General features: G+C 37.1%; 1 protein-coding gene across 1 annotated transcript in view; it reads right to left on the reverse strand.

Annotated features, from left to right (window-relative positions):
- Window positions 1-7711, reverse strand: part of maml3 (mastermind-like transcriptional coactivator 3) — a 116137-nt gene extending 108426 nt beyond the window's left edge. The window contains exon 1 of the mRNA XM_081362209.1: window positions 6804-7711. Coding sequence (XP_081218335.1) covers window positions 6804-7190 — 387 coding nt within the window. The 5' untranslated portion in view covers window positions 7191-7711. The remainder of the gene's footprint in view (window positions 1-6803) is intronic.
- Between the last annotated feature and the right edge of the window lie 8585 nt (window positions 7712-16296).

A 16296-nucleotide genomic window follows, 5' to 3' on the forward strand; every position in this document is an offset into this window, starting at 1 on the left:
TTTTATCACTGGGACCGCTCCACGTTTTAATAGCAAACGATTTGCAAATCCAGCGTCGACCTGGACCTTGTTAATAAAACATTCGTCACTGAAATGACCAGAACACACAACCACACTTGCTACACTCCGTTGCTGCCCCGGAAAACCAAACTGCATCCACTGTTCCTGTAACACTGGGTTCTTTGGAAAGCTGAACACGGTAAGCCTTTCCTCACATCCAAAAACACACTTTGGAGACATTCTTGAACAAATCCTATGCAGCGCTGCCGATGATTTCCTGTTGAAGCGCGTTAATGTGCGCGGTCTCGCTCTCCTGTGGTCTACGTGTGCGCGGGCGCGCTTTTCCGAGAGAAATGCTCATATAAGGAGTTCCACTCTCGTCTATGTCATTAGATCCACGATCGAAAAAAAACAGCCGAAACTTGTACCAACCCGGAAGTAAGATTTTCGGCACAGAAATTCTCCGTTATTCGTCCAAAATATTTTTTTTAAACTTTGGCCATGTTTAGCATGATAATCCATCTCTTTAACACTGTAAACAACTCTGAATACATAAAACACCATTGTACCCCCCCTTTAAGGTTAAAAACCTCATAAAGTGAAATTTTCATGCAATGGGACCTTTAAACAGGTAGGCCTATGTGTTGTGTTGTTTATGTGTGCGGCAGTCGTCCATGAAGGGCTTCCATTTTCGTTTTGTGTTTTTTTTTATTATTAAAGTGTTTAAATGTTCGCTGGTTCCCGCCTCCTTCAACAACAACAACATACCTCGCTACAAACTACACGTTTACCGTTCGTTTAAAGTGGCTTGCCCCGTCAGATAGCCTACTCTGACAGTTGTGCTGACAGACAGATACTTGCGCTTCTGTGTAATGTGTTTGAGAAGTTGTGCTTTCCACTGTACATAACCTACATTTCACTGGTATATTCCCCATCTGTAAACTCGTTCCATTTTGCGGTCAGGTGTGAATTTCCGCCAAACTGCACAGATTTCCATGAACGAGCGCCTCCACGCGCATGCGCGAAAAACAGACAGAGCGCAATAGAATAGGGCCGCAATAATTCTAACTAAAATATACATATTGCTAAAATATTTTTTGTTGAACAATAAAGTGGTAATTAAACAATATAGAATTTGATAAACAATGTAGAATTTTAAACCAATAAGTGTATTTATGATAGCGGTGACTGTAAAGTGACAATTGTAATGGGGTAGACCTAATCAAATGTAGGTTAATTAGTCTGTGCTTTTTTTTTTTTTTTAGTTAAGTGAATTTAAAAATAAAATCGTTATTTTCTTTTTAGATTGTAAAGTTACAATGTTAGAATGTAATGTGATTTTAACCCATTTTTGCACATAATATACTATTTGTAATTTGTTCTTATTTTAATACTGACTGTCTTTAAAGCAACACCAAATAACTTTACCTCTTTGGTCCCCCTACAGGTTGGAAGCGGAATTGTCCATTACCGCTGTCGTAAATAATTTAGCCTAGCGCAGCCTACCGTCGCACGCACACTCGCTGATTATCCAGCACCGGCTTTTGGAATGAACGAAGTCCACAGACAAGGCAGAGTATGTTGCAAGATTTTATGAAAGTATGATGTATTGCGACATCAGAAACGAACAAAAACAAAATAATGACTATTGTAACGCTTGCCATAAAGCAAGTCAAATTTGTAGTTTCTTATGTCTCATTCGAACTACAGAAACGATACCCGATCTGGCAAACTTGCATAGTGTGGTTATAGCAGATATAGGGCCGCAAAGCGAATGCAGAAGTGTTGTTTACCCTGTTACGACTTGATGAACCACTGAAACGATTTTGGAAACATTATTTTAAGGTAAAAAAAATAATCTTTAGTGTTGCTTTAACAATATTTAAAATGTATGAGTTAGGCTAGTAGTTTCTGGTATCATAACCTTATTTATTAAGGTTACATGGATCAAAAACAACTAAAACAATAACTAAGCCCTATTTTATTTTATTTCATTTATTTATAACTTTTTTGTGTTTGGGGCCAGTGAAAATTTTGGCAGGGCAAGTAAAACTTTCAACCACTGGCTCAACCAAGCCAGTAGAAAAAAAGCCTGGGTTAAGTGCAAGTGCTACAAATTGGATAAAGCCTAAATCAAAAAGCTTCAAGGGGAAATTCGATGCCAAATGGCCAGAAATTGTGAATGGCATATTTTTTTTTTTATGTATTTATTTATAAGCTTTTCTTCCCAAATATCACTATATAGAGCCTAGTCTGCTTAGTAGGCCATGATAAGTGCATGGAACTCATGACACCTATTGAGGCCTGAATACACAATATCAGAATCAGTGTTCTATTGCAGTATACAGTATACAGTGTTCTAAACCTAAACAAACAGACATAAACAAACATTAAAATTCGGAAAAGTTTCAGATGTTCATTTCAAAATATTCAGGTCAGCATCAACAAAAAAGGAGGGGAAAACCTGCTTACTTCTTGCGAAACATATTGATTGTGCTTTGGGCAAAATAAATGATGCATGCTTTTAACAGTTTTCTTGAAAAGTTATCAAACCTTTGTGCCTCTAGAGGTTTGACTCTCCTCCGTTCAGTTACATATTCACTAATAATGTCTTTTAGTTTGATTATCCCATGAGAAGACCAGTTGCAAGTGCAAAAAAAAGGTCTTCTCTCATGCTCAGTGTCAGTGATGCTGAGGCGGACTTCGTTTCGGTTCTCTCTGAGAAAGCGGTGGGTTTCCTGACTCTGAGCCCTTGCGTGAGTGAGCGAACGTGTGGACATATGCACAAGCATCAGCAGTATGTGCATGTTTGTGTTTGAATGCATAGCAGAATGCCGATCCAATAAGCTTCAATATTAAAAACGCCCAAATGATATACCGCCAAAGGAAGTCATGTATGATATCATCTCCAGTGAAATATTTTTGTGGTGTGTGTGTAAAAGAGATGGTAAAAATCACACTCGCAGCGATATTGATTGAACTGCATGGACTATGTGCTGCAGTGTTGACATACACCTTGTACTACATTCCAGTGGAACATGTGTACATTCATACCAGCAGAAAAGTGTTGCTGCATTGATAACACAGCAGAGAGCAAGTGCGATTAGGGAGATCATAGTACTACCAGTCAATTTATTACTATGGCCTAATAGTATATAAATAATACAAATAACTGAAAAACTATACGGATGTACCTGAAACGTATTCAGAAGAGGAAAACTGTAAATTGGGTAATTTAAGAAATTACATACATATTTTCTCCTTGACATTCTGACAGAAAATAGGTGAGGATTCCAGTAACTAACTCCAGTAATATTAGGCTACTTCCCGTATAGTGCTCTTGGGTAAGTTTCTCTTTATCACTCATTGAGCAAATAGCTGGTACAGATAGCTAGTAAGTAATGGATTCTTCATTCATCCAAACATCTTGTCATTATTTTAGTCATTCTCATCATTTTCATATGCAGTTATTTTTGTGGAACACCAAAATAAGTTGATAAATTGTTATCCATTCTCATACAATGATAGTTAATAGTGATTAGGGGCTGTCTGGCTTTGAAAAGGCATACAGCTTTGAGACTAAATTTCACCTATCATCTTGCCCTTGCCCGGAGTTCGCTTCTAGCCCACGTTCGTGTAAAAAAATTCACAATGGCATCAACAATATTGAATTGCCATTTCTGAATCAAGATATGGAACTGGGCTTGATGTGAGCGTCGGCAGAGGTGAAGTTTAATAGTAAACACAATGACCCACAAGTCATACAGAATTTGTAACATTTTTGGGACTTGGCATCCCATGGTCACAATGAACTGTCATCGAATGATAAGACCTGGCTGCGTAACATTACTACTATTGTGCAACATCGGGGCGAGAAAATAATATTTTTTCATTTCTGGGTGAAAAACTTACATATTCTATTATGATTACTTACTTAAGACATCTATAATGAGAGGGGGAAAAAAACAAATAAAATGTGTACTCTATGGATCAAACAGAGCAGAACACTTATTTTCCACTAAATTATCAAATGGCCTTCATATCACAGTGAGAGGAACTCCTTTTTTCTGGAAAATTATTTCAAAATGGACAATTACTTCAATTAAGCAATTAAGTTTGCAAAAAAAGTAAAATGGAGAGTAAAAAGATTCATTGTCAGAAACTTGTTTTCAGGTATCCTACGTTCTAGACGTAAAAAACTCCTGCAGGCAAATAAATGATTTTTATGAACGACTGTGGTTTTTCCTGACCGCTAAAATGCTTACATGCAGACAGGCACAGTGAGACGCATCGCACACAGTTGTACCTGCACTACCAGTCTCGCAGACCTCATCGCAAACACATACAGAAGACGAGAAACTTACACAGTGGTAACTATGCTCTTGGAGTGTCTGACGTCACAAACCTCGTGTAACCCTGCCAACTCAGGAGTTAAATTTAGATCTTGGGCACTGGTCCCAGACACTGCAAAACAATGTGATACCACAAGCACTGCTTTAGCTGGAGACACTGCTGCTGGACAGACACGACTTCAGAAGTGATAGAAATGTGCACAGACATGCATTAAACACACTAGAGGAAACATATTGTGAACTTTAAAAACTGCAATTTGGTCCAGAGGTGAAGTTTGTACTGAACACCAAACTTTCAGAGAAAGATCTTAAGTCCACAAGACTAACATGAAGCAATTCATCCTGCAGTTTTCTGACTTTTGGTTCTGCTTTCAGTGTTTATACAGTAGTCAAAGGCATGCGGTATTAAAATCACATAATACAGCTGTGAGTTAAGTCCAAAAGGTAAGCGTGGCCTATTTGGGACAGAGTATGTGCTAACTTGTGCAAACCACAGTAACAGATCATTGTCGTTATTGTTGACTAAAACTAAAACTATTAAAAACTGGTTTCCATTAATTGAAATAAAAGCTAAAATAAAAAGTAAATATTAGATGAAACATTAGAAATGTTGCTCTGACAACTAACGCAAATAAATTAAGTTGAAGAACTAATATTACTACAACTATAAACCGAAACGGAAATAAAAATGAAATAAAGCTAAATAGAAATATTTGTAAACTACTAAAAAGGACAAAGTCAACTAAATAACTCATGATGCAGTAACGACATCAAGAGACCCTCGCTTTGACGAATGTGACTATAAGTGGTCGAAGACGATGCACATTAGTACCAAGTGTAAACAACATACCATCTTTCAAATGACCACTGTGATTGGATCAGCCGAGACCGAGCTTAATTCCAGGTGCAAACGAGGCCTATGAGAGATACTACCAGATTCCTGAACCTCAAGACTGAAGGCTACCTCCTTTACTTCTTAGGGTTAAGATCAAATTTCACTTGGTTTCAAACTGTACTGCCACGATGACGCACAACTCGCAAAGACATGACACAAACGACACATTTTTTCCTTGAGAACTGACTTCATAAACAAACCTCCTTTTGACATCTACTAGGCCTAAAAAGTATAACTATCCATTCAGAATATGACAAAGCCACAGTTAATATCTCAAAAACATGTAGGCCTACTGGTGTTAGCCATAACAGAGTAATACACTGTCCATTTCAAATCAATTAACACTAAAGAGTGTATTTTAGACTATCTAGTTAAGCCTGATGGAGAATACTGGCTGTACCTAGAAAGCTTGCATGCACGTGCAGCAATTTTCACACACAAATGCTGTCTACATAGGCAGCTCGCTAGGTTTTGACACACAGCCATTGTGTGGGGTCTGAACCCAGACGCACACATAAGACCCTAAAACTCGACTTGATACAGCCACCTAGCTGCAGCACAGTGCTTATGTGGAGAAAAGAGAAAAGCAATGAGGCTGCGGTCTCTTTAAATCGCTTCGATGTGAAGCGTTTGTTGCCTATATACCGGCTCACACACACACACACACACACACACACAGTAATGTCCACATCGCACAGGGGGAGGTCGACGACACCGGCCATTAACGCTTCGAGAACTACCTGTGTCACCCTCCGAAATTAGAGTCACTTAGCATATCAAAGAGGAATTCACCGCCTTGACACAAAAGGCAACGACACGATGCTCCTCCGCAATGGGTTGAGGTTCAAGTAACTGGTTTTTAACACGTACTGTAACTTTTCTGTGGCTGCATCTGAACCGGGAGTGTAACATACTGATAAATGCTCATGCGGTGTATTTGTTTCCCCACCACCGCTATGCTTCCTTTTTTTGTCAAATGACGTCCATATTATCGTGCGGAAGGGTTGTATTGCATTGAGATACATCACACAGAGAGAAATGTCTACGCAAATAAAGTAAAAACAGACTACTGTAGTGGCATCCTTTTAAACAGCCCCCCTTATGAAGAAGCTGAAACTAGTGGAGTTGAATTTGAATTGAATTTTTACACTTAAACCAGTGCTAACTGAGTCACAGTAAACGTAAATACACATTCACGTAGCCTACTTTAATTATTAGCAAGCTGATGTTGATTCTCAATTCCCATCATGTTTTCTAAACACGCCTGAACTACAAGTAGTAAGTAGGAGGAGATCAAATGACATCATCAACTACTACATAACTTTATACGGGCTGCTCTGCAAAGTATCTGAACGCCTCCAAAGTTACTCGGAGCTCTATAAGCACGAGAAATAGTCCGTAAATAGACTGAAGTTGTTGTGATTGTCCCGTCGTCGCCGGAGTTTTCGGTTTCGACGAGTGTAGAAAGCACAGACGCCAGAGCGAAAGTTTAGCACTGCACTGGGTTCATTAAGCACCTCTAAAAGAAGAGTCACGCACACACAGTTACTACTCACCGCGATCAGAGTGTTGTTCCTCTGCTCGATGGTCGCGGTTGAATCGGGCTCTTGTTGCTTGCTCTGCTGTTTGCTGTTGCTGGATTTCTTGGCCCGCAGCTCTAAAGTCCGCTGGTGCAGATTCACCGTCTCCCGGCGCTCCAGCTCCAGCTGCTCGGCGTGCGCTTGCTGGTAGCGGCTCTCACAGTTAACGTGGTGCCGCCGGCAGCCCTCGATCCGCTGCCGGAGCCGCTCCACCACCGTGCTGTGCTTCGGTATGCCCACGTTACCGCCGCCGCCGCCGGTGCTGTTGTTGGTTGCATTAATGGCAGAGTTTAAGTTACTGTTATTAATGCAAATGCCGCCGCCGGTCGGTACGGCAGCGGGGCTGGCAAAATCCCCCATCATCTGTGATTCGGGAAGAACTTTGTCAAGCCCCCCTGACTCTCTCTCTCTCCCCTCTCCGAAGCGGAGCAGAAGTCCGCTTCGCCAGGGAGGCAGATACAGTGAAATTGGGAGGAAATAAGCGTTTAAATGAGTGTAAATCCCTCCTCCGGGAGGATCGCCGTGTCAACCATTCAATAGACAACAGTGCGGGACCGTGGAGGAGCGGGTCTGTTACTCTCTCGCCTCTACTGGAGCTCCATCAAACATCCGGATGTTACTCGCAACCATCACGCAGAAGCACCGCTGCTTCGAGCCCGTCGTTTTATTGTGCTGTCCTTTTGAAAAAAGTTTTGCCGTCTGCTGAGAACAGGCTCCAGAGTTGTTTCGTGAACTTGCATTGCATTAGTTTGGTCGGCGAAACCCTCCACGAGCGCGAACAAGGTGTGCAGTTTCTAAAAGTCCCGATGGCTGGAGAGGAAATCCTACAGTCGCCAATGTGTACAGCAGCTGCCACCATCACAATAATCAAGCGCTCCCCTCCTCCATGCTAGCGGAGTGATATCAGGACAACAGCCGAGCGAAGAGCAGCCACCAGCCTGCGAGCAGCACGTCAGCTCCGCGGAAAACACGGCGCGGAGTCTAGTGCGCTGGACGCGGAGTCAGTGTGTTGACTTCAGAGGAGGTGAACGATAGAGCGGTCGGTGTAATGCGTTACCGGCGGGTTGTGGTACTGCATCTGAATCATCTGATACTCAGAGTTCGTGAGAGTACAAAGCACTATACTAGGACTGTGATGTATTACGGGGTAGCCTATTATCATACCATACATATAAAATAAAATATATTACAAAATTAAAAACATATAAATGTAAATTTATTAATAATGATATATTTATAGCCTACATACCTATAGGCTACATGGTGTGTTCTAGAAGAGGAAAGGTCAAAAAAGAATACCTAAAAAATAAGGTTCTTCAGTATAGTTTTTAGGTTCAGCAACTATGTGGTTCTTCAGAGTTTAAAAGTTACATTGTACTTTCTTCTGATCAGTGTATTGGTTTCTGTGTTCTTTAAAGTCAGCATGAAATTGACCATTCTTGTTTTTTTTTATGGAATATTTCAGTATTTATTCTAAAAGATTTATCTGTGCACTTCATTATTATTTTTATTTCTACTGTCATAACATTTGATCAAAATAACTTTCTCTCCATCTTACAGCAACATCTCTTTTTTTCCTCTCTTATTAAATGTTTACTGGTGCAAGGGCTGGAAAACCTGTCACTTATGAGATCACAGCAACTGCAAACCACAACCACCCAGTCAATTCTCAAAATCAAGTGTCGTACATCTTTTTTTGTTCAAAAAGTCGTTTAGCTCGGATATACGTCACAATGGGGAAGAAAAACTATCACAATTTGATATGATGAATCCTTTTTCCTTTCTTAAACAATAAATAAAGTTCATGCTTGCTGATTCAGGAAATGTGTTTGTGAGGATCTTACACATGTGCTTGTTTGCAATAGCTTTATTTTCACGGATTGAGATACACACGGACAGAAATATATTTTATGTACTTCTCAGAAATATACTTAAAAATACGCGTAACTTGACTTATACTGACAAAAAAAAAGTATTTGGCCTATTCTTGTAGGCTACTCAATCTTTTGATCAAGATATACTTAAAAGTATTCTCTTATACTTAAATTGTTTGAAAATATAGATTTTCTGAAGAAAACAGATTATGTTCCTAATTCTCAGTTTGCGTATTTTTGTTTAGTCCACTGGTAGTGTACATAGGAATTTCCCCGCCATTGACGGAATTTTACTGTTATAGTACGGTAGTAGGGGGCGCTATTACACAAATCAAAAAATCTAAACAATTCAAAAATTGAAATATTGCATGTTCAGATAATCATACAACAAAATTCTGGGAGTTTTGTGAAAATTATCAAAACAATTATGCCACTGACTGGCAACTTTAAAAAAAAAAACGCTGGCGGGGAAAGAGTTAGAGTAATTAAAAGTATATTAAAAGTATAAAAAAAAATACCTAAATAGGAACATAACAATATACTTAAAGTGCAAAAATAATATATAACTAATAAACTATGGCATGGTTTCACAGACAGTGCTTAGATTAAGCCAGGTATAGGCCTTAGTTCAATTTTTAAAGGATTTTTTAAAAGAAAACATTAAAAGACAAAACAATGGCACTGACATCAAACATGCATTTTAGTCTGTCTGTGAAACCGGACAAAAGTATGATGTTAAGTTCTATTAAAAGAAAAGTAACAAGTCCTGCAGTATAAAACTATAACTATAGGTTACTGAGAGTATACTTCAAAGTGCACTTTCATAAACTAAAAAATGTACTACAAGTCTTTGACTAGTAAACTATACCTATAAGTTCACTTAGTTGTAAATTAGTTGTGTACTCAATGTTTACTACTGTTACACTTAAGCCTATACTTTTTTATACACTAAAACGTGGGCGAATTTAGTCGCAAATAGTACACTTCCAAGTATACTAGTACATGTCTATATACTTACGACATCAATATACTTGAAAAATATAGTGAGTGTGTTTGTGTGTGTGTGGTGTGTGTGTGGGGAGGGGTGAGTAATTGTGAAAAAGTGCTGCTGCCCAGTCTAGTTTGCTGAGTAGGGCTAAAACAAATTGTAAACACATTCATTCTCTCTCTCCCTCTCTCTGTCTCTGTCTCTCTCTCTCGCAGATATACAGATATAGTCAAGGCCAAAAGTTTGTGAACAACCTATATTTTAGTGGGACTATTCTGGACCTGTTTCTCTGGGCCATCAAGATCAGCCTTTCTCCTGTTTTAATTGTATATAATAAAGTGTGCCAGACAGGCTGTCTTTTTTAATTTTTTGCAATTATCTTTGATCAAATTAGCAGGTATGCTAAGATCTTCATATATTTTAAAAACTCAGTCTCAGACAAGAACAATGATCTGAGGATGTTTACTGAACATGTGAATTGGCTAAATATTGATGCATAATTTACCATGCAAGTTAAAGGGGTGGTATAATGCCCTTTTCACAAGATGTAAATAAGTCTCTGATGTCCCCAGAGTGTCTATGTGAAGTTTTAGCTCAAAATACCCCACAGATATTTTAATATGTTAAAATTGGCACTTTTTGAGGGTGAGCAAAAACGCTCCGTTCGTGTGTGTCCCTTTAAATGCAAATGAGCTGCTGCTCCCGACACAGAGGGAGGAGCTTCAACAGCTTGTGTCCTTTAACCTCACACAGACATGCACTGAATATTTCAAAAACTTTTAGCCTTTTATGTTCAAACCGAAGTCAGACAATGATGGAGAGACTCAAGAAGAAGTGACAACATGTAGAATGCAACAGGACGTTTCTGAATGGTTAGTTGAAGAATTTATGTAGTTTATGTGTAGTTATCTTCTAGTCATTGATTAGCATATTTTGTCATGATAATCTATAAATCACGTTCACGGGTACGGGGTTTATGTAAATTTTAGGGTTAGTGATGTCACTAACCCGGGAGGAATGTCGTGTAGTCCCTACCAGCCGTTTGTTGTAGTCCTTAAAAAGTAATTTCTTTAAAAGCAAACATCTCCCTCTGCTTTGAACTTTGAGCGTTGTAACTTTGCAGATGTTGTTTATGCTCAAACAGCAACATTACACACTAACTAAAGTTAGAAAAGTCAAATCATAATCAACCACCCCTTTAAGTTTTTTAATTGTTAGTCATTCTAAATATGGTATCACAATTAAGTAACAAGGTCTCACTCTTACTTGTTGGACAAACAACACAACACATTCTGAACAGTTTTGCTGTTGTAATGTTAAAGAAAAGCAAAGAGAATTGATACATTGTGCATTGAAAAAAATTCTAGACTAGAGGAACCGTGTTTATGTGTGTGGGTAGTTCTAAGATTTTGTGTACTTCTTGTTGGTGAAGAATAATATATGTGATAGCCCAGGAACCAAATGTTTATTCGCCCTCTTGTGTCGATCAAGGAAACGAGTGAGCGAAATGTTTTCAGTGTAAATCTCAACCTCACAGTGCAATTCTTGGAAAAAAAAAGCAGTAGGGCTATTATACTTCCCAAAGTTCTAGGAATATAAACAATACATCCACCCAGGTTTGGGACTCTCTGTACTTTCTTAATGGCTGATACTGACACTAGTTGTTGGAGTTAAACTGCACTTTAGTGTTTGAGATATTGGTTTGTTTTACGTCTGGTTCTTTCAGTTGGTTTAACAGCTACAGAACTCAATCAGATCTATAAACAAACAGGTGTGTCAAACAGTTCACGTTATCTGAAACGCACCGCGTGGAATGATAGTCAGAGGACCGTTTAACTTCATGCATTTTCCCTAAAGTTTGTAATTAAAGCAGGTTGTTACTTGTAGCACGTACAAACAATTCATTACCAACAATTACTTTTATGTAACATTTACAGAGTAACAAAGAGTTACAGTATGTACTGTAACTATTGAAGTAGAGAACTTTGCTTTGAATATAAACACTGAACGCAACAAAACAAAAGCGCAGTGATGTGATGTTTTTGTTTTAAGGCATATATGTTCAGAACCTCTATAGTGGAACATTTATGAATCACCCTAAAAACTTTCTTCTCCTGCAATAATTTTGTTCATCAGGAACTCCTTTTACTCTTAATCTATTTCTCTATTCTTGAATCTCTGTAGAATCTGAATTTGATTACTTTGACTACACTACCATTCAAAGTTTTGGGTTAATAAGTAAAATGAGTAAGATTTCTTTAAGGCGAGACACTACAGGCAAAAACACTGTTTATTCGTGCATCTATATTTTGAGATTTGGGGCTTTTTGCATGGCTTTTCATAAAAAGAAAACATCCAAAATACACTTTTAAGTGTATCTTTTATAGCACTTTATCTACTTGTGTCTGTATATTTCGATTACAGTACATATCTTTAAAGGTCGTTTTCTCAAAATGAGTCAGAAATCTCTATTTCCTTAGCACTTACACACCAAACTGTTTTATTCCAATCTACAGTACCAGTCGAAAGTTTGGAAACGTTACTATTTTTAATGTTTTTGAAAGAAGTCTCTTATGCTCATCAAGCCTGCAGTAAAAACAAAAAACAAAACAAAAAACTGTTATATTATGAAATATTATTACAATTTAAAATAATGGTTCTCTTTTTTAATATACTTTAAAATGTAATTTATTTTTGTGATGCAAAGCTGAATTTTCATCAGCAAGTACTCCAGTCTTTGGTGTCTTATGATCCTTCAGAAATCATTCTAATATGCTGATTTATGATCAATGTTGGAAACAGTTGTGCTGCTTAATATTTTTTTTATAACCTGAGATACTTTTTTCAGGATTATTTGATGAATAAAAAGTTAAAAAGAACTGTATTTATTTAGAATAGAAATCTTTTGTAACAATATACACTACCGTTCAAAGGTTTGGGAACAATAACTATTTTTTTTTTAAGAAATTAAAATCAAACAAATCAACTTTAATTCAACAAGGATGCGTTAAATTGATAAAAGGTGATGGTAACGATTTATATTGTTAGAAATGTTTTTATTTTGAATAAATGCTGTTTTTATGAATAAATGCTGTTAACGTTTTACTCATCAATGAATCCTGAAAAAAGTATTCCAAAAAAATATATTATCCATCATTGATAATAACTGAGTATCAAATCATCATATTAGAATGATTTCTGAAGGATCATAAGACACCAAAGACTGGAGTACTTGCTGATGAAAATTCAGCTTTGCATCACAAAAATAAGTTACATTTTAAAATATATTAAAAAAGAGAACCATTACTTTAAATTGTAATAATATTTCATAATATTACCGTTTTTTTTTTTTTTTTTTTTTTTTTTTAACTGCATGCAGGCTTGATGAGCATAAGAGACTTCTTTCAAAAACATTAAAAATAGTAATGTTTCCAAACTTTTGACTGGTACTGTGTATTCTGAAGATTTTTACAGAGGGGTTTGTTCATATAATTTGCCTGATTTTACACAACATTTTATTCTTTAAAGAATTGTGAAAATTTATTTATTTTGCTGACTGATGGCAGTATTTTCTAATTAATGTAGTGATAAAAAAAGAGAAATCCAAAATCCACTCTGTAAAAACCTTCAACACTAATATATCAACAAAACGAAACTAGCTTAATCCAATGTTCAGGTTTATGTTCAAGAAATTGTTTCAAATTAGAGCATGTTTAATTAGATCTGCCTGTTTTAACATAACATTTCAGTTGTAATAAATATTTTTTTTTTTTTTTTTTTTTTTTTTGCAATTCTTAATCAACTGGGGAAGTATGGTCATATCTATTATTTTTTACCCTATTAACCTGGGTAAATTAATTTTATTCAGCAGGGATGCATTAAATTACTCAAAAGTGACCGTAAAGACATTATAATGTCACAAAAATAGATTTCTTTCAAACATCTATTCGAAAAAATATAAACTGTTTTCAACATTGATAACAACATTAATATAATAATAATAAAATGTTAGAATGATTTCCGTAGGATCATGTGACACTTAAGTAATGAAATAATGAAAATTCAGCTTTGCCATCACAGGAGTAAATATTATTTTAAAATATATTTAAAACAGTTATTTACAGTAAAAAAAGATTGTTTTCTGGTACATTTCAAAAGACATTTAAATCGGAAGCAAAATGACATAAAATCTATGCTGTAATGAAATTTAATGAGGTATAAAAAACAATTTGCCAAGGGGGTGAAGAAAACATTCCCTTTTGTTGAGTCTGATTGTTTGATTGACCACAATCATTTTCTTATTTCAAGCATAAACCTCGGTAAATTTAATTTAGAAACAATTTTCAGAAAGCATAACGGAAATTATTCATTTTTTGCAGTGCATGTGGGACGAGCATTGAATCAGGAAAAGAAAGGAGTGGTATTGTCCACGTTTTCTGTGATGTTGGGAGACGTTGTAAATATTTAATGTGGTCACCCATCCATTAGAGTGCTGATAAACAGAATCAATGGAGCTGATAGATTGACTATCCATGGAGAGAGAAAACACAAGAGAGGATAAACGGGAGCATTTTAGCAGTTATGCTCTCTCGCTTTTTATAATCTACAGGAATAATAATACTAGATAATGTTATGAGTGAGGGGTTAAATGTTTAATTTCAGAGGGACTCTCTTGAATATGTTTAAGCGTTGGTGAGGAAAAGCCAGGGAGTTTAGAAAAACAGTGTGACACGAGATAGGTAAATCTGAACACATGACTCCACTGGTGTGTGTGTGTGCGTGTGCGTGTGTGTGTGTGTGTGTGTGTGTGTGATTTTTGCAGGCAGCTCTGTGCTGAATACGTGACTTCCTGTGTGTAGTAACTGACATTCGTGTGAGTGTGTCAGTGTGTGTGTTAGGAGTGAGGGGGATCTCTGACTCATTCCCTCGGTATTCAAAAAAAGAATCGGATCTCTCAAGAAGAAGAATTAATGAGAGTTTTTAGGACAAGAGGTTGGAGGACAAAAGGGAAAGGCATGTGCACAAGGGAGAAAAATGAGGAGAGGAATTATGAGAAGAAAGAGAGAAGAGAAGCCGTGGCAGGTGAGCTGGCAGTGTGTGGTGTGTGCCGTGGATCCGTGGAAATGCTCCCAGTCACGCATCGAACATGCAGTCACTTAACATACAGAGGGTGGGAGGTGTGTGGGTGTCCTAGTTTCTGCACAGTCATGACTGCGCGTTGTCTGCTCTGCCTTAAATCATGACACTTTACACAGGTCTTCAAATCCACAAAGATATGAGTGCTGTTTACATTTACAAAGGCTCACTCTGTCATTTTTTCTTTATGTTGCCAATGGCTGATATATCAGTTGTCTTGGACTTGGATACTGACACCTAGTGGTGTACGCATCATGCCATGAAGCATCATGCAAATCTATCTATCTATCTATCCATCCATCCATCCATCCATCCAGACAGCAACATAGTGTCGGCCCAGATCCGGCCCACATATGGTACATATGGAATTCACATGTTCCAGATGTGTCCCAGATCTGTGCAGACACTATGTTGCTGTCTGTCTATCTATCTATCTATCTATCTATCTGTCTATCTTATTTATATATGTCTTGTAAAACCACTATAATTATGATGTTATTGTAATTTAGCATAAAGTGCATATAAACCCATACATAGGCCTACATTGTCACTACCTCTAACCCTTGACTTACATTAATTATTTATAGTCATTTAAATCTTTGAAGGGACATTCAGAACTTTTAATAAATAAATAAATATTTTAAATTTTGAATATATTGTATGGTACACGTTTGAAAATTAGTGCAAAAATGTGCACAAAACCGTATCTTCTTACAGCATGTTAACCATAAAAAAAGAAGCATTGCCAACCAGAGCAGTTGTATCACTGTATATATGTATGTTTTTTTTTCTCATTTATTTCCTGCAGCTGGTGTTCCAGTAAATCTGTTTTACACTGTCGCTTTTTGCCACAGCCAAAGCATGTTTACAGCGAAGTAAAGACAACATGTGTTGCACATACACTCTCTGACCTGTGTGGAAATGCACATCGCTCCAGGATCTTGGCTGAAGAATCAATGGCAGAACAGCAGACTGCAGCAGACAGCAGAGGCGAGCAAACGTTTGGCCTGTGCTTTCAACCACGCTCTTGTTTGCTGCCTTTCTCCTCTTTTTTTAATTTCTATAGAAAAACAGAAAACAAAAAGACAAGTTTATTTCTCCAAAAATTTAAAAAATTATAATAATTCCTCCTGAAATCATGTTTAGACTCCACACCCATTGAAAAGTCACATGGATAGGCCATGGATTAAAAATCTTTTGAAAATATAAGGTCATACTGTTTAAATAGAATTAATCACATAACATTTATACTTACAAAAAGGCTTTCATAAGAAATGTTGCATTTACTCTTCCCAAACCCCCAAAACACAACACAAATACAGTGACTTACAATATTCGTCTGAAGCAGATATGGAGAGGAAACTATTTTTATATTCCTACTATAGCTCTTTAAGTATGGAAGCTTGTTTCCGCCACAAAAAAAAAAAAAAAAAAAGATAATTGCGACTTTTTATCTCACAATTGCGAGTTT

Source organism: Scardinius erythrophthalmus, assembly GCF_964197995.2.
Source record: "Scardinius erythrophthalmus genome assembly, chromosome: 3".
NCBI classification, from domain to species: domain Eukaryota; kingdom Metazoa; phylum Chordata; class Actinopteri; order Cypriniformes; family Leuciscidae; genus Scardinius; species Scardinius erythrophthalmus.